Here is a 21,568-nt window from a genome sequence, read left to right as displayed (position 1 = left end):
TCGCTGTGCTATCCCTCTAAACATTCTGTCGCCCGACGGCTGAAATTGTGGTCAGACATTGATATCCAGTTTGTCATGGCTGTTCCGAGTTCTTGCATTTCAAACAGCCGGACACTCGGACCATGGCCCTGCATCCCATCCCCCAAGCTCAGTCTCATCCCTGTTTCAGAATGCACCACAAAACCAATTCTGCGGCGACGCTTATCTGGGCTGATTGAAACACTAGCCTGGATCGGGTCTTCATCCCTGTTCCGGATCACCTAGAAAGGCTGATCAGTGGAGAGATCTTGCCTCCATGGAGTTCAGGGCGTCAGATCAGCGCTGCTAGGGTGTGTCCCTCTATGATCTTCCTGGTGGAGATTAGAAACAATTGGGGCAGCTTCTGGAAAGCTTCTAAAGCTTCAAGAGCTTGGCCCACTCTGGTCAATGCATTAGAGACCGAGATGACGGAAGAGACTGGGACTCGCTTCCTGAACTATGCTGCGTTGATCTAATGTTAAACCCCTATAAACTGTTTCAAATTGAGATTACGCACATCCTCTTCGTATATTTTAGTGGCCAGTAAACCAGTATTGATCCCAAACTCGACGCTAATTTTCAAGGTTCCCCACGCCTAAACTGACAGGGCTTCCCATGCGGCAGTTCACCCTTCATCATAGGGTATGAGTCGTGAGAGTTTGCTCAGTGAAAAAATATCTTCAATTTTTGAGCTCCCGACACGAGCTGGCCCATGGCGACTGCGCGACAGATCCTCCTTCAACTGCTGAATCTTCTCTCCTCGACTGCTTTCGTGTAGAAGGTTCCCTATAGCGGCATGGATCGAAAGAAGAATGGGGCTTGGGAGTAGATATCTCGAATCATGATTTTTCAACCTCACAATCCTATCGCGAGGCACAAACACCATAAGGTAGCTGGGTAATTCTGAAAACCCCTTGAAATAATAGTGGTTGAGGGTATGTGTTGCTTCGAGAACAAAGTGGAACATCTCGAACTCGCGACGGAGCACTGCGGCCATGACCAACCTGTTTTGTTCTTTCTCAAACTCGAAGATATCCGGCACCGGCAACGAGGAATAATGAGAGAGGTAATCCGAGTGCAGGCTAGGCACATGGTATCTGAAGTACCGCTGGAGGATATCCCACACTTTCCCATGCCGGTATCTCTCGTCCATATCTAGGCTCTGTGGTTGAGGTCGAAGAACACCCAGCTTCATGTCCATGACCATGTCCAATGGGATGATACGGGCAGCACTGAGCGGAGTCCCGGTCGATTTCCAGGATAGGCCCCAGTACCACGGCGGGGCTAGAATATTTGTGATTGCGCACCGGTTCCCATCTCTTGACACGCAGTTGTCGCGTATCGACATTTCGCTAGACTCCACCATCTCAAGCCGGGGGGATAGCATGGGACGTAACAGTCCAAACTCAATGCGCTCTACCAGCTGGCGTAAATCTTCATCGTCAAAGCACCTCACTACGTCCTTGAAGAGGGATTTCCGTCCAAGGGGAGGAACATACTCAAAGAGAATATCCAAGAACTCCACGGTGTCATCTGCCGCTTTCGTTTCTTTGTACCGATCGAGCTTCCTATTCATAGCCCGTTCGTTAGCTATCAGCGGGAGAAGAAATGGGATGAAATAGGAGAGCAGGATGCGTCGTTTCTTTCCTGGTGACATTTTAGCTGGTTACTGAGATAGAAGAGATGTCAAGAAAGAGTTGAGCAAATATCGAGGCTGCAGACTTCAACTACCGTGGTGCCATCAATGACGAATTTCTGCGACCACCCTTTGCAGACTTTTGTATAGAGTTTCACTCTAGTCGTCCTACAGGCTGGCTGGATGGTAACTTTCTTCTATGATGACATACACAATGGAATGGTAATCATACGATCGTTGACTGCCTCAGGCCCAGATTGTGGGAGGTGTTCTTGTTGACCTCGCTCCTTCCCTTGCTGTATTTCCCTCCAATGTAAACGCAATTCTACCAGCCACCAACACTATCTACATGCGTCCAGGTCGTCTCAGCCAGAAACTTTCAGAGCTGCCGCCCCAATAATGCCGTCGTATCAAATATATAGCGGCCGGAGCCTCCGGGTATCCAGTATACAGACTGGAGTCCCGATTACTTGGTGACTGGTGCTAATATGGAGTACTACGTGTTACCTCTCCACCGGCTTCCTCAAGAGCCAATCCTCAGAGCCAAGGAACCTTTCAGGATCTTCACAAAAACACACTACTCTAGCGCCCACGGTAAATCGGCAAGCGGCGCGCGTCAGAAAACAAACCTAAAACTAACTAACTGACTCTGGCTGACCGAGTCAGGTCAGGGACCCGGCTCCGGTGACAGCCCTGGATCGACTCTTCTGGAATAACCGGGATTTTGCAATCGGGACGATATCTATTTCTGCTAACTGCTGTGCTGCAGGACGGAGTTCCGTTCCTTACCGTGCAAGGTGCTTATTTACTTGGTACGTACTATGTGGACCAATTAACAACGAAAAGTACCTCAACAGTTGAGATGATCGTCCTCAACATCGAAGAACGGCCTCACATCCGGGCATCCGGAGCTTTTCGCCGCGCGAATCAGGGTGCGGTGGATGGATACACATGCATGTGGGTACTGAAGAAATGGAATTGTTCGAGATAGCTGCAGTACACTTTCCACGAGTCTACAATAATCCGGGTTTTTTTAAGTGCGGACATTCAAGGGCCGTGCAGCAACTTGCGAGTCATGCTGTAGCAGCTAATGTGGAATACAGGATCCTTTTCTCCAAACCGAAGGATCTCGTATCTTTCATTTCCACATGAAGCCAACCTGCTGCATCCCGGGATTCGGGTGATCCGATGTCCGGACCTAGGTAGATACGTGAAGGAATCCCTCAGGGCTCGGAACGGACTGTACCGGTTTCAACATCTTTCTGCTTAGCGTGGCTTTCTCGGGAGCCTGATATTCGCGACTACTTATATTCGATTGGCGGGGAATGCGGAGGGATTTACCAACAGAGAACGGAGACTGTGGGTGTTTAGGCATTTTGGCGGGTACTATAATACTGTGTTATTAATATAAAGGCTCCAAATTGCGGTCCTTGAAACTCGAAGTCGACGACACCTCATGTCGAAATGGAAAACCCTTAGAATTATGTCACAGAAGCAATATTAGTATGCTCAACGAAATCCCTTCTGACGAAACAACCCTGTCCTATTGCGCGGCTATGAGATCGCACAGACGGCATCCGGTAGAGAAAACCACTCACCAACCCCAGCAGCGATTAAACCAACGGGGGAATAAGACCGAGTAAATTCTCCTTCTCCAATAGGTCCTGCACTTGGATCCGGAGAGTACATCGAACAGGTAGGAGACTACTACCGGGCCACCAAGCTCGTGCGTGCGAATCGAGCAAAAAAAAAAAAAAAAAAAAAAGAACAAAAAAAAGAAGCATTTCACCTGCAAGAACTGCCAGGTCAAAAGACAAGTTAAGTTAACTATTCCGTTGATAAGCCACGAAAATGTAAATACGTATCCAGTGATCCAGTCACTAGGTGTAGGTATGTAATAACGAGTCCCTCGCGAGTCAGTCGAGTTGTGGGTGAAATTTTTCTCTCTTTTCTTTTTCTGGCATTCACAACCAATGGCGAAATCGGAGTTGAGCCGATTCGAGCAGCGACTGTTGGCTTACTACCGGAGTAATCATCCCTGCTCGATGGACAAAGGAAGTGATGTCGTACGTATTTGTTTGAGTACGAGGTACGGGGTACTTACGACTCCACTCATCTAATATACCTCCAATCCCCAAAGAGGGTCCGGACAGAGAAACCTGAAGCCACGAAGCCAAAACCAAAACCAAAACAAAATCGAAGGAGGAGATGTTCTGGAATCTGGAGAATTGCCTCATTGGTAGAATTCGTAGCTAACTGCTCCAGTTCTAGGTAACAGGGTCGTCCTCCATGCTGGTACTCCTTCGTATTAAGGCAACTTGCGCACGGATCTCTGACTGTGCGGTGTCCGAGTCAAGCGTCGGATGGATGCCACGCTAGTTACTGCTGATTATTAGTTATGGCTCCTCTTACCCTGCATCCTGATAACGGCTCACACAGGACTCGTGCCTCGTGCAGGGAAAACCGAATCAGCCCGCCAGATGAAGCTATGCCGTATGGGGGTTTCCGAGGACTGCACCTCCTACACGACCGTACATCTGGAATCCTGCCGGGATTTCATACTTGTCCTTGTCGAGGCGGATAACAAGCCAAGGCTAAATGGGCGAATTCCATTGACAGACCTTTTAACCGTAGTGGATGGAGAAATTCTCGGGCTTAACCGCGGCCTGGAGTATATTCTACGTAGTGGAACTGGACAGACACGGGCGAACTTCGAACTTCGTGTAGCCGGCCCCAATCGATACCGTTCCCTGGTTCCTTGTGGGGGCGGGATTGCATGTTTCGAACACGGTGTATCATCTCCAGAGATGGTGGGACATCGTCGTTCCTGCAGATTCCAAAAAAGAACCTGATGTCAAAGGGCTCTTCCGTACCTCGCTCCGTACCTGGTAAAAGCTCCGTCCCGTTGCCCACGGTCCGTTCAGAACTCGGTAGATTATTGACTTTGCCAGAATATACATCATACAAGTGAATTGACAATTGCGTAATTGGTCCCGATCGACAGGAGACCTTTTCCCTTTCACAACGGAGCAGCCGATTAGCCAACTGCGTGCTAGGTGTTTTGGGATTGGCCGTTCGGACAGGTCAGTGCTCCTGATACTTTCCCAGAGTATACCGCCGTGGTTGGACACAGAGGTCGGCTTTCAGATGCATTCCCTGGTCTCAATCCCAGTCCAATGCCACAGCCACCGGCGCCGGGACTTGGAGTCGCAGGCAGCGGCGTTAGTGTTGGCGTAGTGTAACAGCGTTGGGATTGGAATCGAGGATTCGGGCCCGTGTCTGATCGAGGGCAGTAGGCAGCACCAGTGGCAGCAGCCTGTCAATGTCCAGTGCACACTGTTCGCTGCAGTGTTCGTTCGGGATTTCGGAAATGGTGTGAGGCGCGCGCGATCCTCATAAAACGAAACGTTCGCTCGCGGCACGGGATCCATCGTCTTCGTTCGTTGTTGGCGCTATTGGCTCCGGAGTTTCTCCAGATATGGCACTGGCAGTGGCTCGGGCGGCAGTTAGTGTTTGGGGCATCGTCATCTAACTTTTCTGTTCTTTTTTTATTTTTCTTTTCTTTTTTTATTTTTATTTTTCTCTTTCTTTTCTTTTCTTTTCTTTTCCTTTCCCTTCTTTCGAGACAGCGTGGTGAAGCGAGGCTGTAAGACAAGGCGAACGCGGCGCAGCGGCGTCGGTCATCGGGGTGGTCTCCGGGCTTGAGAATGGATATGAGCAAGGATAATATGATCGACAACTAAGCACTCGGGTTTGTGCCAGATTGATTCGATGGTCGGAATTCCACGGTTGGTACGGAGGAAGGGTCGAGAGGTCGCCAGCCGGTTGGCGATAACTTGAATAACGGCATCCGATGATGAAGTCGCTGCTCAAGAGAGAATGGAACTCGTCCGCTGATGCTGGCAGCTAACACAGGCGCTCGGAGCTTCAGCTCGGAGCTCGAGGCAGGTTAAGTATCAGCGTTAGTGAGCCGGAGCCGGACAGGCAGCACTGGGGGTTGATGTATGAAGCCGCAAAGGTTGAAGCGCAGGGCATGAAAGCTGATAGCATCGCCCAATGCCGCTGCAAGGTCATGCAAACCTGCATCGCGAGCGATCGGCCCGAGACCAGGATTGGCCTGTTTACGAGCCTGGCGCATAGTCTAAAGCTCCTGTGGCCTGGACGGATTCTTAGCAGGCGTGAGAAATGCCGTGATTCGCGCACGCGGACATTTAATTTATTTTATCTTATTTTGTCCGGGCTCAAGCACTTGCCCGCAAATTAAATCGCAGCCTGGCTTATGCAATTCGTCATAAGTCAAGGTTGACATTAGTTGATTGCCCGTGAAAGTGGCAGCTGGGAGGCGCCGGGAGAGAGCACAAAAGGCAAGTTTAAGAGATGGGATAGCGATTCGTACTTTACTCCAAAAGGGTCGTGCGAGCTCATCACACCTCGCGATTATTCTGGGCTCACATGGGCATAAGCCATGGATGACCCAAAGGTGCGACTCGCGAAGCCCGATACTTGGAGGTGAGTCTGTGATAGTGCAGTATATGAGAAATACTTCGCAAGACTATCTGTATCTGAGCAAAGGCTGCCGTCGGCGGGGAAAAAAAAAAAAAAGAAAAGAAACGAAAGATGGACCGAGAACTCCCAGTGGCCAGAGGAGGGTGTGACAGGCCTCGTGTCGACCGTCGAGCAGTCAATGATCGAGCTCATCCAATCTCCAAGCTCAACAGTCAATCATCAACAACGGCCTACTGCCGGTCGCGCGATCCGAGTCGAGAAGGATGAGCACAGACTTCACATCTTCATCTCGGTGCAATAACACTAGCTCCTTGGCAGCAATTTATATCCTCGCAATCTGCGCAGATTGGATGGTCTCTGCTGGTGCGCCGAATCTCAAACATCCGCCAGACAGAGTGGTATCGAACATGGCCCAACCGCCGGGGAAACAGCAGCACATTGGATCTCCTGATGCTGCTCCGTTCCTGTCTTAGCAAAGGTAGCCAAAGTAATTAGCACAGCCGAGTAAACCGGCACTGGCAGGCATGTAGAAGCGTCCAAGCTCCCATGCAGCGCAGTTGTGAACATGTGATGGCCTAGAGCGAACAGGCGCAGTACTTCCGAGTCGCAGCAATAATAATCCTGCACAGCAATTGCTCGCAAATCTCGTCCATTTGTAAGTAGCAGAATTTCAAAACCGTCTAGAGCCTGCCCGGTCTCCAACCCCCAATTTTGTTCCCAAACGCCTTGCATACTCCGTTCCGTCTATATCCCTGTGCCCAATGTCCAATGCATGTCCAATTGCGTGCCAGAGCCAGCCAGCACATTCAACCCACCGCCAAAGAAAAGCACTGGTATAGTAGAGGGAAGTGAAAAGGCCTGACAAGCGATAGGGAAATCATCAGGACCAGTTGTGTATAGTAAAACAGAAAAAAAAAAAAAAAAAAAAAAAAAAAAGCAGAGGTATCATAAGCCACAAGCAAAGGACGGTAAACCAAAATCATCGTCCTTTTTTTTTCTCTGGAGAAGACGAAGGGGAAAAAAGGCGAAAAGTGAAAAAGAAATACACGGTAGAAAGGAAGAGAAGGAAACAAAAGTCGAAAAAGCCGCTGCAGCGCCAGTTGGATGAAAATTGGCCGTCGAATATACTGCAAAGGTTCAAGTCCACCGACTGGAAGAGCCCATCAGTGGCGATTGCAAAGTAAACATTTCCCTACGACGACAATGAACCTGTCATGTGGTGATTCGGCACATCGGGCTTCTTTCGGCTCGTCCACGGATGTGCGGATAATATGAGAGCTAGGCTGGCTGCAGGTGCTGTATATGTAGTAGTTTTTGAAGTGATTGCACATTGTTGACACCCAAACGACCCCCAGGCGTGGAGGGATTGGAACCGAAACCACCAGAGAATGGCGGACGAAAATGCAGCTGTGGTGGTGGACGGTTGGTTGTATGCAATGATGAAAATGTATATGTGGCCTGGTAGGGCTAGGATGGTTGGAATATAGATTCACTTAGTCGCAGTGGGGGCGAGAGCGTGAAGAAAATGGGCGGAGGAGGCAAACGGTCTAGAAGCCCTTTGGAGAGAAGTTTGAGTTTTGGCGATCAAGAGTGTACCAGAGAAAGAACAGTTATATATGCTCGAGGACGCGTTGCAAGCTTGCTCATGACGGATTCCTGAGGACAGAAGTGGTCCAACTTGTAACTGCCATCATCAAGGATCCTGCAGGGCCCGTCACAAGCCAGTGCTGCCAGGTTACTCGACAGGGGAGGAGGGCCAGGAATTAAAAGAAATAAAAAAATACAAAAATAAAAATAAAATAAAACAGAAAGGAACAGAGCAGAGGAGCCCTTTATGATTGGCCTTTTCTCCACGAATTTGGCTTTGGGTATTATTATTTTGAGGCAGTCTGTTATTATTCTTATTTATCGCAGTGCCCGTTCCCGTGCTATTTCTCTATTTCACGGATTAAATATCAAGGATTGATGGAGAACGTAGCCCGGACCAACCACAGAGCAGTCTTTCGCTGCCACCGAAAATTAGACACAAGCGGCAATCCCCACTGAAATACCGCTCCAGCGTCGTGGAATATCCATAGAATGCCTGCACTCCTCCGTTTCCGAGACTACGTCTGTCGCGATGGAGAACCGCGGTTGCAGGCTGTGAAGGAGTTCCAGTGGGACCGTGGGAAAAGTGGGCTCGGGCAGGGCCCACTTGGATAGAGCACAGTTGTAGCACCATATAATATCTTCATGGATCCATCCGTTTCGGCTTGATCGGGATTACAGGCACTAGGGATCGACGCCCATCCCTCAAAAGCCGTTGACGCTTTCAAGCCTTTAACGGCACGTGGCGCTAGCTGGGATCTTCATGCACAGCGGCTGGACAGCGGTTTCTGCTCTGTTCTTTTCTTTTCTTCTCTTTCCTCTCTGGAGTTAAAAATTATACGAAATCACACAGGGTTGGTCACGAACGGCGTTGCCAGTTAGTCGGCCTGCCTGCCACAGAAAACCGCCGACTGTCGGCAAGTGCATTGGGCGCGGAGCCGGGTTTTGGGCAGGGAAGAGAGCGATGAAGGAATTCCAAACCAATGGGCGAATTGTGTGGACGGCTGGCTGATTTTGGCATTAGGTTAATCCATGGGGAAACCCGTAAGTTTGTGTAGTTCCAACCAACAGGGCCTGCAGCGCCCCACCGTCAGCACAGAAAACCTTAAGCTACATCCTGGGCAGTCCGCAGAGGTTCCGATTGCCCAGCGGGAAAGGTAGTAGGCGCAGTTGTCTTTGTTGGGGACCTTAGGGAAGAGAGCGCTGAAAGGCGATACCGCGATATCTCGATCCCACTGCCATGGAGAGAAGGTTAGAAACCGAATACGGGGGGCCAGCCAATTGGCTAGGTACCAGTTGGTTAGCACCAGGCCGAGGCCTGGAGACCCTTTCGCTTTTGGGACAACCTCGTCGCCAAGCACCCACTTACGCGTGTCTGGGGTGTATCCATGATTTCCTTCACGTACTGCCAAGCACCAGAGACATCCCACGGCGCCTGGATTTGAGTTGACTTTGGAGTTTGGTCCCAAAGCGAGAACCTGATGAAGTTTCGGATTATTTTTCCTCCTCTGTGTCTTGCGAAACCTTCATTGTCGATCTGGTCCGAATTGGACGGTCAGCACCGAGCCACGGCTCGTCTTACCGGTGGGGGATTGGCAAAAATGAACGCCATGCAATCATCATCCAGACGACAAGCCCTTTTAAGAAAATACTAAAACTTGGCGATTTTCCGTCGCCCAGCAGTCGATGTTTCAGATCCTATCTATTCTCGTCCCGCAACGTTTCCCTCCTCTTTTCTCTGCGAGATCTCCCGCAGCAAATAAGCAACCCCATGCAAATATGAGACGTGCAAGCCTCCCACTCGTTCGCTGGCGGGAAGTGAATAATCATGGCACCACGTCCAGAAATTAATTCCGCACACTGCCCATCCAAAGAGGTCCACGATCGGTTTTCCGAGATCGCATGGATGCCCATAGCCCAGGCATGACCGTGTGCGAGAAACTTAATATAATATGGCGGGAGGGCGAGAACGATGAGGCCATTTTAATTACTCCGCAGAGCCGGTAGATTCCGGTGAATTATCAGGTTTCCCATTGCCGAACAACGAATAGGACTCGCCCGAATCATGGAGTGGTCGAGACTGCAAAGTGTGAAGTCTGCGAAGCTTTCGGAGCGGATTTCCCAGACAGCCACGACGAGGGCCAAGTTTGAGCGGTGGAGAGAATGCAGGGTACCGGCACGAGGGAGTCAGGGACACATCGAAGCCGAAGTCCTCCGACCGTTTGAGGACTGGTGAGCGATGATCGCGTGGCTGACAGAAGGATTCTGGAAAGAATGTTCTGCCAAATTCTCGATCTGCCAAACTAGAATTGCGTCAGACTTCGGCCGGCAGAGTGGATATCCGACTAGGCAAACCTGTTTGCGCCTGCCCTCAGACTTGCCAGGTTCTCGCAGGATCTGAAACATGGATCTGCGAGGAGTGACAGACAGGTATGTCTCGTACGGATGAGCAGCAGCCCCAGAATATCCCTCAGCGCAGGAGGTGGAACGGCTAGTGAATAGGCGTAGACTGGAGAACTCCATCCGGGCCTCACACTGAGTAAACAACATGCCCAACTCGGCTAGCGTATGGGTCTTGTTCCTGAGAGGCCAGCCACTCATGGCACTTAGTCAGCGGAAGCCAGCCTCTCCAGATCTGACACTAGTGCATCTCGTGATTCGACCTCAAACAGCCGCAAAACTCCCCTCCTCCAGCCTCGTCGGGGCGACCGCTGAATTTCTGGACTTCTACCTTCACTGCCCTTGGTCCTTCATTCACTTCCCCGTCATCACTCGCTTTTCTTTTTTTTTGGCGTCTCGCTGCCGATTGCGCCTGGCACTGATCCCCAACTCATCTTGGCCTGGCCCGTTCCCTAACAGGTGCGGAGCCCCTATCTCTGCACGCCTCACACTTTGTCGTCGATTTTTGAGCGTCGCGAGTTGCGGCACTGTCAAAACATAGTGGGTAAATCAAGCGAACGTTCGGAATACCATCCAGTCAACCTACACCATGGGGTTTGGCGACTTCGATGAGATATGCAAGAAGGCAGCGCTGCCTCTTTGTTCTTTGGTCGGCCCATCATCAACGATATCAGGTTCCACCGGCATCGTACCCAACTGCTATGCGCGGAATATCGAGCTGGCCAACACAATCATTTTCGAGGGCGCTGCGTCCTTCATCCACATCATTGCCCTTGGAATGACGGTGATCATGATCCTGCACATCAGGTCCAAATTCACTGCTGTGGGTATGCTTTGACACTTACCTCCCCTTCGGTATATACTCGGCGAAATCAGGGCCCACTGACAGCACTCCCTAGGTCGGAAGGAGATTATCACGTTTTTCTACCTTTACATGGCACTCACCATCTGCTCCCTGATCATCGACGCGGGTGTGGTTCCACCCAGAAGTGGTCCTTTCCCATGGTTCGTTGCCGTTCAGAACGGATTCGCTTCCGCGCTATGTACATGTCTCCTCGTCAATGGATTTGTGGGGTTCCAGCTCTATGAAGACGGCACTGTCCTTTCTGTATGGCTGCTACGGACGACATCCACGATTATGTTCGCCATTTCCTTCGTGATTTCGATCCTCACCTTCAAGTCATGGGGCGGCCTGGGCCCCACAAACACCGTCGCCATGTTCGCTGTGCTATATGTAATCAATGCGATCTGCATCGCAGTCTACCTAGTCATGCAGCTTCTCCTGGTCATGAACACCCTCGAGGACCGATGGCCGCTCGGCCATATCTCCTTTGGTCTTCTTGTCTTTATCGCCGGGCAGGTGATCCTTTACGCCTTCGGGGATACGATATGCGACAACGTCCAGCACTACCTGGATGGGCTGTTCTTCGCCACATTCTGCAATCTACTGGCCGTTATGATGGTCTATAAGGTATGTCTCGACTCGCAAGGCCCCCGGACCCCAACCCCACTTTGCATTTTATCTAATTGGGCCCACCTCTCTAGTTCTGGGACTATATCACAAAGGAGGATTTGGAGTTTTCCGTTGGAATTAAGCCAAACAACTGGGAAGTCAAAGAGCTCCTTCCGGAAGAGGAGCGACGCGGCACCGTCTACCAAGATACGAACTCGGAGTACGCCGGAAGTATGTACCACCATCGCGCCTCGACGTATAACGGTCACGGATATTGACCTGTATGTCCGGCATATTTTCGTGTCTCGCAACGCTTCGGCCTTGTATAATTCTGCTTACATATTTATACGATTACCGACGGATCTTTTCGAAGCCAGCCTTTGGTTGGGATATAATTAATATTGACGACGGGATGGAATTTTGCTTTGCATTAGCTAGGTAGATTTACCTACGAATCTTTGTAGCGATATCAGCGTCAGGTTTTTGCCTATTTTGGATCTCTTCTGCTTTTATTTTTTGGAATTATCGCAGCAATTGCTGCTTTGAGCGCTTCCAACTTTTTATTTTTCCAATTCTTTGGCACGGTTATTCCTTGCATATGCTAGGATTCAATGGCGCAAACGACATTTTATTTGTCGAGAGCGGCGACTCGACAACCATATGATAGGCACGACTAGAGGCAAAACGTCTCTATGCGATACAATAAGATTTCAATTTTACCATAGCACCGCTCCTTCGTGCGAAAGGCACAAGCCGTCGATTGGCTCTTCATCTTCAGTATCGCCAGCGCCAAAGTAGTGTCGGTGCGCCAGAGTTAGTGTTTCCGCCGGCGCTCACTATCTCCCGACTATCAAGTAATGAAAATAATTTAGCCGGTTCCATCAAGGCTAGGCCTCGGGGCTTTAGAGGCTTAATATCGGAAGGTGTTAATAAACCCTTGCTTCCCGGCAAGAGCCGGCAGGAACGACACACCCTTGGTTGCGAAGGAAATGTGATAACTAGAACTGGCTGGCTCAGCTGTGAGTCTGCGAGAGCTACCCGAGGTCATTGTCGCAGCGATAATAGGCTGGGAGGGAAGTGCAGGATCCGGGTTAAACCAAGTTCGGTTGAGATAAGATGAGAGCATGAAAAAACGGGATGAAGTCTCCGGTTCCGCTCGTTCCTGGACTACCGCGTTGGTGAACAGATGGTCGCGCACGGGGACCGCCCCATGGAGACTCCATGTATCGTGCATAAGGCTTACGACCACACCTGAGTCCCATCCATGTTGCTTTGGAGTAGCAATGGTCAGTATTTCAGACCTCCATTTATCAGCTTCAGTATCAGCGGTGCTGGTGGAAAAGATCGTCCAAATAAAGTTAGTCGGTTGGACTCCAGTTAGTTGGTAAGTTCAACGGTGATCAGAGTCTGAAGAATCCATCGTCATTTCGTCAAACAAGTGGGGTCCACATTCAACCCGGGACTGAAGAAATGGTCTGAGAATTCGAAAGTGAAACAGGCCATTTCCGACAACCCGACCGCTCCATGGAGAGAATCAGTCGACCAGAACGACGTCCTCGTCATCATCCAGAGTCCCGCTTTCGGATTGATTATGGGCTCGGTCCTTGTCGGGCCGCGGCATATGCGCTTGGCTATTATTGTCATCGGATGTTTGACCCCGAGCGGTACTATACCATCCCCTATCAACCGATCTGATCATCGCCGTGCATGCTTGGTTAACTAGCTCTGAAAAAGCCGGGTTCTCTTTCGGCATAAACATGCAGGTGTGGGCTTTGATCTCATCACTGGCCCTGTCATTGACGGTTTTGATCCACTCCAGTCCCGCGCCCAGGCTGGTCGACTTTTCTTGGTCCTCATCTCTATCCGGCAGGGTGCAAAAAGTACGATACTTTGAGCGGATAATTTTGGAGCTGAACGATGGCGTATGACTACTACTCTCGTTGACATTGCTGCTGTTCTCCACCAGAGATGAAGCGGCCTTCCCTAGGCTGGTGTAGAAGTTGACGCATCTGATTCCTCGGTCCTTGCGCACCTGCGTTAGTTGAGAAAGACGTTGTCGAAGTTCTGCTGGTCGTGCTAGGCATCCCACGAATGAAAGATGCGAAGACACCCATCCCCAGCCATCGGTCAAACGTTGCCGTTGAGAATACATGGCTGCAGCACCTCCCGCAGCGACAGCGCCTGCAGCGCCCGCAAACATGGCATATCGGCCCCATCGCTGCCAGGAGGGTGTCGCTGCAGCATCGTCATCCGGTCTTGGGGGTAATGATTTATTGGCATCGTTCGAAGGCGCTGGTGTCTCCCTTTTTGAAGAGGTGTTGTTCGCTCCGTACCCGAACAGTCCAGCTACCTCTGAGAATGCGTTGTATGTGGACGTAATATTCTTATAATGGCCCTCGGCGCCGTATGAGACAACTCCAGGGGCGATCCCGAGGTATGGAGTATCGAAAGCGAACACTCCCTGGATATGGGGGAACATGAATGTGCTGGGGTCCCCTAAGCTCGTGCTCTCCGCAGCTGCGGTGTCCTCTGATCCTCCGTCTGACTGGTATTGCGACGACTGCGGAGAGGTTCTCGGTGGTATGGGTTGCTCGGAAGCTAGGAGCGAAAGCGTATCTGCCGCGACTATTCCGCCCATTGAATGACCAACGAGAAAGACGTGCACGGAGGGATCAACGGTCGGTGAGGCTGTACCGTTGGATACTTCCAAATCTATGACTTGATTCTGGAGCCTATATGAAATATCAGTACCGTTCTGAGATCTAGTACGTTGGCACAGGACACAAGACCCAGCACGTACCATTCTCGAAATGCGTTTACACTCTCCTGCAAACTCCCTCGGGTTTCATACTTCGGGTAGACGAGTGTCACCACAGTAATGGAGGGAAGTTTGCGACTAAGGAGCCCTTTGGTATGCTGCGGGAATTTGCCGAATGTATCATCGCCGCCCTGAGTGTGCAAAAACCCCCATATTGTTAGCCAGCTTCAATCAGAAATCGGGGTAGTTCGCCGGAGAAATCGGTGAGTCTCCAGCTTGAGATCTCGACCTCATCAGATGGGTGGAGGTGTACGGCTGTCGTACCTTGAACCCGTGGATGAACACCAATAGTAGAGTCTTTTTCATCTTTAAAGATGAATATGTTGCTCGACCAGCTGTTTTGGACGTTGTTGTTGCCTGCAAGGAAGCAGCATTTCTGATGATCCGATCCCCACGTGAGCTCTTAGGCATTTGTCTTACGTCACTGGATTCGGGTCTAGATCGTCCTTGGCATTATTCTGTTTGCTCCGGGGTAGATTTACCAGTTGATTCACAGATCCTACAACTCTTTTATCGACGCTCGCTGGCTAAACCAACCCAGTGTCATCTGGTATATACAAATAAATACAATTTTTCCTTTCTCTGGGCATTCTTCCGTTTGTCAGGAATCTCACGATTGGTTTTCATTAAGAAGGCTCAACACTATCCGGCATCATGGTTCCCAATTCCACTCTATACGTCCATTTTCCTGGGCCCTGCTGCGGCGGAAGTTTATCTATATTATCCCGTGTTATTTTATACCTGAGGTATGACCCTTTACGATAATCTATCCAACTTTCTTCGCGGTCTATCTCCCAAATCTTGGAGGAACTGAAGGCGTTTGTCGAGGATGGAGGGGCGGGCGTTTCTGATCTTAGAGTAAGTAGATTGAATATTGCTCAGGTTTCTCAGTTGTTATTCAATACTGACACTTGCAACCCCAGTACTCTATTCCTAGAACGTGAGACATGACTACCGACAAGGCCATGGCAACCGCAGCATACACAGGTGAACTACAGCAACATCTGATCAGTAACCAGTTATACCCAGAGAAGCGTGTGTATCTGAGCAGGTCACCACTTCTATTGCCGGCCAACTTGGGTGATATTCCTATGATGTTCTTCACTTTACGTTCCTCGGTCCACTCGTCAAGCTCTTTAAAGGTCGACTTTGATGCCTTCTGCCTGGTGAATAGTAGAGCTGCCGATGATACTTTTAATTAAGGGCAACTACAGCCACATGGACGAATTTATAAGGTGTCCATTACAAAATATATCCCAAATCACGAATGAAGTGCTACGGCCAGTCAAGCCAGATCGGTTCTACGGCGCGAACGGTGATACCCTTGACAAAACAGTCTGCTAGGAGCTGAGAAGCTGTATCAAACCGGCAAAACACGAATCTCTCCCAATCGTGCTGCCGAATTTTACCCTTGAAGACAATCGCCCTAACGAGAGTCTCGTTAAACTGGATTGGCAAACGTGCCATCATGGTATACTTGGATCCGGCGCAAATGCATAGTATCAAGAAATATCGGCAGGGTATACCGACGTATGATAATAGCGGCTACATAGTTTCGTTAATTATCACTCACGCAAGGGACAAGCGATGCCGGTTACGGGCTATTGAAATTAACAATCGATGCCAGAGATTTTCGAAGGGAGTTACGGCATACCGTAACGTCTGCGAGTGGGCCAAGGAGAAGCGAGACAGGTTCATAAACCAAGCGAAAGCGAGAATTTCGCAAGCCTAGGCCAACCTGCAAATGCACCCTTGTGGTGAAAAGGATCAAGCTGGGCAAGACCTTGTGGCGGTTGAAAACGGCGAAGAAGAGCCAGCAGTTCAGTACAGTCCTCTGCCTGATGAACCGCCTTCTTTTTCTCTGGTAGAAGATGTCAAAGAGCAAGAAGTTCAACCCAATTCTCTGGATGGATCATCTTCTCTGCCTTGACTTTATTTGTTCTAAAATTTCGAAGAAGAGCAACTACTTCTTTTATGTAAATTTCTCCTCTGAATGAGCAACTGGTTGAAAGAATAATCTCGTTTGTGATTTTCTGTACGTTGGATTTCGGATATCATAGATTCCACAGATTTCAATTCTCGAACTCCAACCTGATTTCAAATAATGTGAGTGATCACTCATACGTATCGTCCACGGAATTTATTATATTTTAGCATAAATCAGTCTTACATACCGAATTCTTCTATTAAATTTGCGAGTTGGTAAGTAGAAGACACGGGATGTTAGAGTAATCGCAACAGCCTCGGCATCTTCCCGCCTCCACATCGATGACAACCGAAGTTCAGACTAAGACATCATCAACTCTCCTTCAACTTATAAGCATATCAGAACCCTCCAAAGATTTCATTCCAGTTTATATATATATTAATTATTGTACAAATATATATAATCCATCATGTCCTCCAAAGAGATCTACAACGTGGTCAAACTCGTCCCCAAGCCGGGCAAATTCAATGAGGTATATATATCACCCGCAAACATTACTGACATCAACATTTAAACACCTATTAACACAAACCAATAAAAATTGAAGGTCGCCGAAGCGTTCAAGACCCTCTCCAAATACGTCCAGGAAAACGAACCCAAGACCCAGATCTACTTTGCGCTTCAACCGCAGGGGACCGAGGAATTTGTCCTTGTTGAAAAGTGAGAGAAACATCCTCCCTTGTGTAGACTCGGTCAATCAGTTCTATTGCTAATATTGGTGTTTAGATACACTGATTCGCAGAATTTGAAGGAGCATGCGTCTACTACGCCGTTTAAGCAGTTTTCTAAGGCCATTGGGGGCTTGCTAGCTCAGGCGCCGGAGATCAAAAGGGCGGCGTTTGTTGCTGGGTTTGATGGGAGGTCGAAGCTTTGAAGGGCGGTCGTGCTTTCGCCGATGGGGTCTTTAGAGTAGGTAAATAAGGGTTCCTATGGAAGCTAAGATAGGTGGCGAATGCGCTAGGAGCTTGAACCTGGTCTTGGTTATATTTATATTTGACGGATCCTATACATGCAGATGTCGATATATTAAGATTTTGAGTAACTCTCCATTATGTACAGTCTTCAGCTGAAGGAAAAGCAAAAGGCAAGGATATTGAACATCTGTCACATCAAAGCAATGAGAGTCGTCATTAAGAGAAGAGAGGGTAAAAGTACATCGTCCATGGATATTGTAAGAAGGAAACGCAAGACCGTGGCACAAGAAGCCTGCCCAACCACGATAAAAAAAAAAACAAAAAAAAAAGGGATGTTATACACCATGAATCAACAACGATCTATCCATATATGCTAAAACCCCAAAAATAACGGGATTGAATCACTTTTGCTTCTCTTCCTCGGACTTCTGCTCTTGCTTCTGCTCGCTCGGCGCTCCCTCCGCCTCGGCCTTCTGCGCCGGAGAAGGAGACTGCGCGTCGGTGTCCTTCTTTTTAGACGCAGAGCTAGACTCGTGGTTGTTTTCGTAGAGAGACTGGTGCTTTTTCTTCATCCTATCCTCCTCAGCAGCAACCATCTCCTTCCAAAGGTCACCCTGACCTTGCTCGCCGTGTTCTGCCTTCGTCTTCGAATCCGCTACAGCGCCAGCAGCGGTAGCGCCAGCAGCCGCGCCCTCGGATTTAGCATCCAGTTCCCTTCTTACTCTGCGCCTCTCCGAAATCTCAAACGCCGCACTAGCAACGAGCACAGCAAGCGTCAGACCCTGGGCGTAAACACGAGCCTGCACCAACTTCTGCTGTCCCGATAGATAAGGGTTACGTCCGACGAGGGCAAAGCTACCAATCATGGAAGCAAGCCACGTAGTACCGACGATTGTGTATCGCTCCTGTCGAGCCCACGCAAGGGCACGATCGCCGAAGCTCATACCCTGCAGCCCCTCTGCATGCATCTGTTCCTTACGGTTCTCGTACCATAGGCGGGACTGGTTCTGGGACATTTCGAAGGCGCGCGAGGACCGGTCAGCCGCAATGATACCGACGAATGTTCCGGATGATGTGACGAGGAAGGCCTTCATGGGGAGTGTGAGGTTGCGGACTGTAGAGTAGCGGCGGGTAGCGAGCATGACACCTGCATAACCACCAACTAGACCGAGGGCCGTACCGAAGGAGCCGCCCTTGACGACTTGTCTGCGATTGGATCTTGGTTAGAATTGGTTCTTTGCTGCTTGAATTGAGAGCTGGGTAGGGTTGGTGGGCGCACCGGTAGTGGGCGTCCTCTTCTTCCTTGGTAAGGAGCTTCATGTTGTGTGAGCGGTGTTTGAAGATATGTACAGAGGTCTGTTTAAAGCAGTGGTGGGGAGTGCAGAAGCCAAGCTTAGTACAATTGGAAGCTTTATAGGGAGAGGGATTGCAAGAATTTTGATGTCCGGATGACGAGAGAAGGGAGATATCGGGTGGAGCAAAGCCCGGTGACGTTCACAGTCGCGGAGCCGTCCAGTGAGAGCGCGCGGGATCTGCCGGTGCAAACTCGGGCTTTGTCCCGGTCGTACGATGCCGACCAAACGCCGCTGCCGTGTTTTCCAGGCGCCACTGCCCGCATTCAACTCGTCGCTACTGTTTAGGAAATGGTACGCAGCTAATGGTAGACTCCGAATTATTGTTCAATTCGCTTTGCTTATTTACTGCCCTGGAGGCCTTTAATTAGTGCTTTGGTGTCCCGCCGAGCGCCCGATACAAAAATAAAGCTAAGTTACAAGCAAATGCGACCCGAAGCCAAGAAAGCTACCGTCGCGTGCCACTGCCCTTCGCCGCTGCGATCTGGCGCGCCCGCATTCTACGGAATCGATCTTCTCCACTCGCTCCTAGCGGTCGCGCAAACTTGCTTTCTTGCACCATTGTCGGTCTCGGAACAACGGTGTAGCTGGTATGTGAAATTTCAGCACGCGCACGGTTCGCCAGGCGCGGAGGGAGCAGCTCGCGGGCGCGCGCCTCAGCAGTATTCTCCTGAACGGTCTTGACACGCGATGTGATTTTGCTATATTGAGTCAGTTATGAGATCGAGCAGAATAAGGGAGGTGAACATACGTAGGATCGAAGTCTGCTTCTTGGTATACTCGCTTGGAGTAGTCGTCGCTGCGCTGGAGAATGGGTCGCGTCCACTCAGCGAGCATTCGCTCGGCCATGCGCTTGATGCCAGGCTCTGGGCGCTTGCTCCGGGTGTAGAACACCACCACCTTACCGATACCGCTGGCAATCAATGTTTCCTTGTTGATCGGGAGTTTGCCCAACGCAGTCAACAGATCACGTTGGATATTGTAGGCCGGGAGGGATCCGTCGTCTAGTGGCTCGAGGAAGAACTTGACAGCCTCCAGCAGGTTGATTTCCGGGTCGACCAAGCTGTTAACATATTGGTTGCGGTTCAGAAGCGACACAACCTCAGGAAGCATCTTGAGCTTGTGCATAGCTGGTTTGCCTTCACGTCGGTTGATGGCATCCATCTGCGCCGCGTGGGTCATGCGCTTGCGCATATCCTCAATCTCGGCATCTGCCATTTGTTCCAAATCCTATTCATGTTAGCCATTGTAACCCAGAGCAAATGATCGGTGTATGGCATACAATTCCATCCTGCTTCCTAGCCCTTCTCTTCGTTGGCTTCTTCATCGCCTCATCCATAGCACGGTCAAGAGCTCTCCGTCGACCTGTGTACTGTTAGCGCTTTGCCCAAAACTATTCATCGTCGCAAACGGCACAAAAAACATACGCGTAGCAGGATCAAGTGTCTCGTCATCCTCCTCAACCTCGACCTTCTTGGGCTTCCTTCGCCTCCCTCCAGCTTCGCCATCACTTCCACCCTCTTCATCTTCCGCATGCCGTCGGCTCTTCTTCCGTCGCCCTTCTTTCTTCCGTCTAGATGACCCCTCTTCATCCCCTGTCCTCTTTCTCTTGTGTCGCCCGATAAGTTTCAAATTCTCTTCATCGATATCCAATTGCGGGCGGTCTTCAATATCCAAATTCTCGGGATCGAAGTCCTCGAACTGCGCCTCGTCTACTTCGGAGAGAATGGACTCGTCATCTGAGCCGACGAGATCATGCTCGTCGACCTCGTTCCCGTTTTCGTCGACCCCCTTGTCTTCAACAGGTTTGGCATCGCTGTCATTGGCATCAGCCTCGTCGCCTGCGCCTGGAGTTGGTGGCTGCACGGTCTCTTCTGCATCTTGCTTCGATTCGATCGGCGGCGTGGTCGCCGTAGCGGTTGGCTCTGGACTTGCGGACATGATTAAAATGCCGGTTCGAGTGGCTTGTGTGTTATTCGGGTGTTAGGGATGAAAGGGCGAAAGGAGAGATAGACGGCAACCGTCAAACGGCCGAGTAGGATCAGGACCAGCCTCCGAAGTCAAACCACGCAATAGAGGAGGGGGGAAAGAAATCAGGTAAATAAATAAATAAAATGCAAGAAGCAAATTGAGACTCAGGAAGAGATGTTACAGACCAGAAAGAGCAGTGGCAGGAGGATGGATGAAAGAACCAAGGTCAGAATCGCATCGGGAAGCTCGGCGGTGATGGATGGCAGAATCTGCCCAGCTCGACTTTTCGTTCACTTGTGAGCTACAACCTTTGAGAATCAATAACATCTTCAATAACTACACTGCCTTTCTCTCTTTCATTCCATATTTTATTTTCAAAAAATAACACAAGATGTTCGCCCCAGGTATGTCCTTGCTGATCCACCTATGTTTCTTACCTCCGCTAACCCACGCGTAACAGGAGCCGAGCCCTCTAAGGAGGAAATCAAGGTACATACAGACTGTTCCAACCCAAAGCGAAAGCGAAATCGAATTATACAGGGCTATATTGAACAAACGCTAACTCGGTATTATCATCTAGGCTGGCGAGGCCCAGGCTAACCAGACCGTCCGCATGGCCATCACTAGCGGAGTCCTCCTCTACCTCTGTACGTCACCTATGCACCCTCAACCCGAAAAAAAAAACACGCAGCATCCAACCCCCAGCATCGAAGCTAACCGCTTATATCCCAAATAGCCCCTTTCGCCATTGACTTCGTCCAGAAGTTCCTGTAATACTACCACCCACCCACATACATACACACTGGTCGATGTGATGTGACGAGACGAGGCGAGACGTGAATGGAGAAGAGAACTGAACTGAGCATTTCGGCGCATCTGATCTCTTGACTTGGCTTGTTTTGGGCCTGGCAATTCAGGAATGATGT

General features: G+C 50.0%; 8 protein-coding genes across 8 annotated transcripts; 2 read left to right on the top strand and 6 right to left on the bottom strand.

Moving 5' to 3' along the window:
- Nucleotides 1-643: 643 nt before the first annotated feature.
- On the bottom strand, nt 644-1,675 carry ASPVEDRAFT_24256 (uncharacterized protein; the record flags this gene model as incomplete). Its single annotated transcript, XM_040809648.1, has 1 exon — nt 644-1,675. The coding sequence occupies one exon, from the start codon at nt 1,673-1,675 to the stop codon at nt 644-646; it is 1,032 nt and encodes a 343-aa protein (XP_040663051.1).
- Nucleotides 1,676-3,400: 1,725 nt separating this feature from the next.
- On the bottom strand, nt 3,401-4,164 carry ASPVEDRAFT_36704 (uncharacterized protein). The gene is made up of 2 exons (XM_040811268.1): nt 4,090-4,164; nt 3,401-4,036 (listed from the first exon to the last, which is right to left on the bottom strand). The coding sequence occupies exon 2, from the start codon at nt 3,889-3,891 to the stop codon at nt 3,619-3,621; it is 273 nt and encodes a 90-aa protein (XP_040663050.1). The 5' UTR covers nt 3,892-4,036; nt 4,090-4,164; the 3' UTR covers nt 3,401-3,618.
- A 2,909-nt stretch (nt 4,165-7,073) lies between these two features.
- On the bottom strand, nt 7,074-7,866 carry ASPVEDRAFT_36700 (uncharacterized protein). Its single transcript, XM_040811267.1, has one exon. The coding sequence runs from the start codon at nt 7,489-7,491 to the stop codon at nt 7,324-7,326; it is 168 nt and encodes a 55-aa protein (XP_040663049.1). The 5' UTR covers nt 7,492-7,866; the 3' UTR covers nt 7,074-7,323.
- Nucleotides 7,867-10,736: 2,870 nt separating this feature from the next.
- Nucleotides 10,737-11,878, top strand: ASPVEDRAFT_24255 (chitin synthase export chaperone; the record flags this gene model as incomplete). Its single annotated transcript, XM_040809647.1, has 3 exons — nt 10,737-10,974; nt 11,047-11,618; nt 11,693-11,878. 3 exons carry the CDS (start codon nt 10,737-10,739, stop codon nt 11,876-11,878), a joined length of 996 nt encoding a protein of 331 aa, XP_040663048.1.
- Nucleotides 11,879-13,134: 1,256 nt separating this feature from the next.
- ASPVEDRAFT_120936 (uncharacterized protein) lies at nt 13,135-14,724 on the bottom strand (the record flags this gene model as incomplete). The annotated part of the gene is made up of 3 exons (XM_040805835.1): nt 13,135-14,332; nt 14,401-14,549; nt 14,683-14,724. 3 exons carry the CDS (start codon nt 14,722-14,724, stop codon nt 13,135-13,137), a joined length of 1,389 nt encoding a protein of 462 aa, XP_040663047.1.
- A 2,090-nt stretch (nt 14,725-16,814) lies between these two features.
- Nucleotides 16,815-17,279, top strand: ASPVEDRAFT_24253 (putative quinol monooxygenase; the record flags this gene model as incomplete). The annotated part of the gene is made up of 3 exons (XM_040809646.1): nt 16,815-16,877; nt 16,953-17,065; nt 17,132-17,279. The coding sequence occupies 3 exons, from the start codon at nt 16,815-16,817 to the stop codon at nt 17,277-17,279; spliced, it is 324 nt and encodes a 107-aa protein (XP_040663046.1).
- Nucleotides 17,280-17,720: 441 nt separating this feature from the next.
- ASPVEDRAFT_24252 (uncharacterized protein) lies at nt 17,721-18,639 on the bottom strand (the record flags this gene model as incomplete). The annotated part of the gene is made up of 2 exons (XM_040809645.1): nt 17,721-18,525; nt 18,599-18,639. The coding sequence occupies 2 exons, from the start codon at nt 18,637-18,639 to the stop codon at nt 17,721-17,723; spliced, it is 846 nt and encodes a 281-aa protein (XP_040663045.1).
- Nucleotides 18,640-18,977: 338 nt separating this feature from the next.
- ASPVEDRAFT_36694 (transcription factor SPN1) lies at nt 18,978-20,846 on the bottom strand. The gene is made up of 4 exons (XM_040811266.1): nt 20,099-20,846; nt 19,954-20,036; nt 19,423-19,901; nt 18,978-19,372 (listed from the first exon to the last, which is right to left on the bottom strand). The coding sequence occupies exons 1-4, from the start codon at nt 20,610-20,612 to the stop codon at nt 19,120-19,122; spliced, it is 1,329 nt and encodes a 442-aa protein (XP_040663044.1). The 5' UTR covers nt 20,613-20,846; the 3' UTR covers nt 18,978-19,119.
- Between the last annotated feature and the right edge of the window lie 722 nt (nt 20,847-21,568).

This window comes from Aspergillus versicolor (assembly GCF_001890125.1).
Source record: "Aspergillus versicolor CBS 583.65 unplaced genomic scaffold ASPVEscaffold_1, whole genome shotgun sequence".
NCBI lineage: Eukaryota > Fungi > Ascomycota > Eurotiomycetes > Eurotiales > Aspergillaceae > Aspergillus > Aspergillus versicolor.
The sequence above is the reverse complement of the archived record's forward strand: the minus strand, read 5'-3'. Positions and strand labels throughout refer to the sequence as shown.

Excerpts from the sequence above, each read along its gene's own strand:
- ASPVEDRAFT_36694 (XM_040811266.1), bottom strand. The coding sequence starts at position 20,612 with ATGTCCGCAAGTCCAGAGCCAACCGCTACGGCGACCACGCCGCCGATC. Across the intron at positions 20,037-20,098 it reads GACACTTGATCCTGCTACGC|GTCGACGGAGAGCTCTTGAC; the intron begins GTATGTTTTTTG and ends AACAGTACACAG. Across the intron at positions 19,902-19,953 it reads CTAGGAAGCAGGATGGAATT|GATTTGGAACAAATGGCAGA; the intron begins GTATGCCATACA and ends TAACATGAATAG.
- ASPVEDRAFT_36700 (XM_040811267.1), bottom strand. The coding sequence starts at position 7,491 with ATGTGCAATCACTTCAAAAACTACTACATATACAGCACCTGCAGCCAG.
- ASPVEDRAFT_36704 (XM_040811268.1), bottom strand. The coding sequence starts at position 3,891 with ATGAGGCAATTCTCCAGATTCCAGAACATCTCCTCCTTCGATTTTGTT.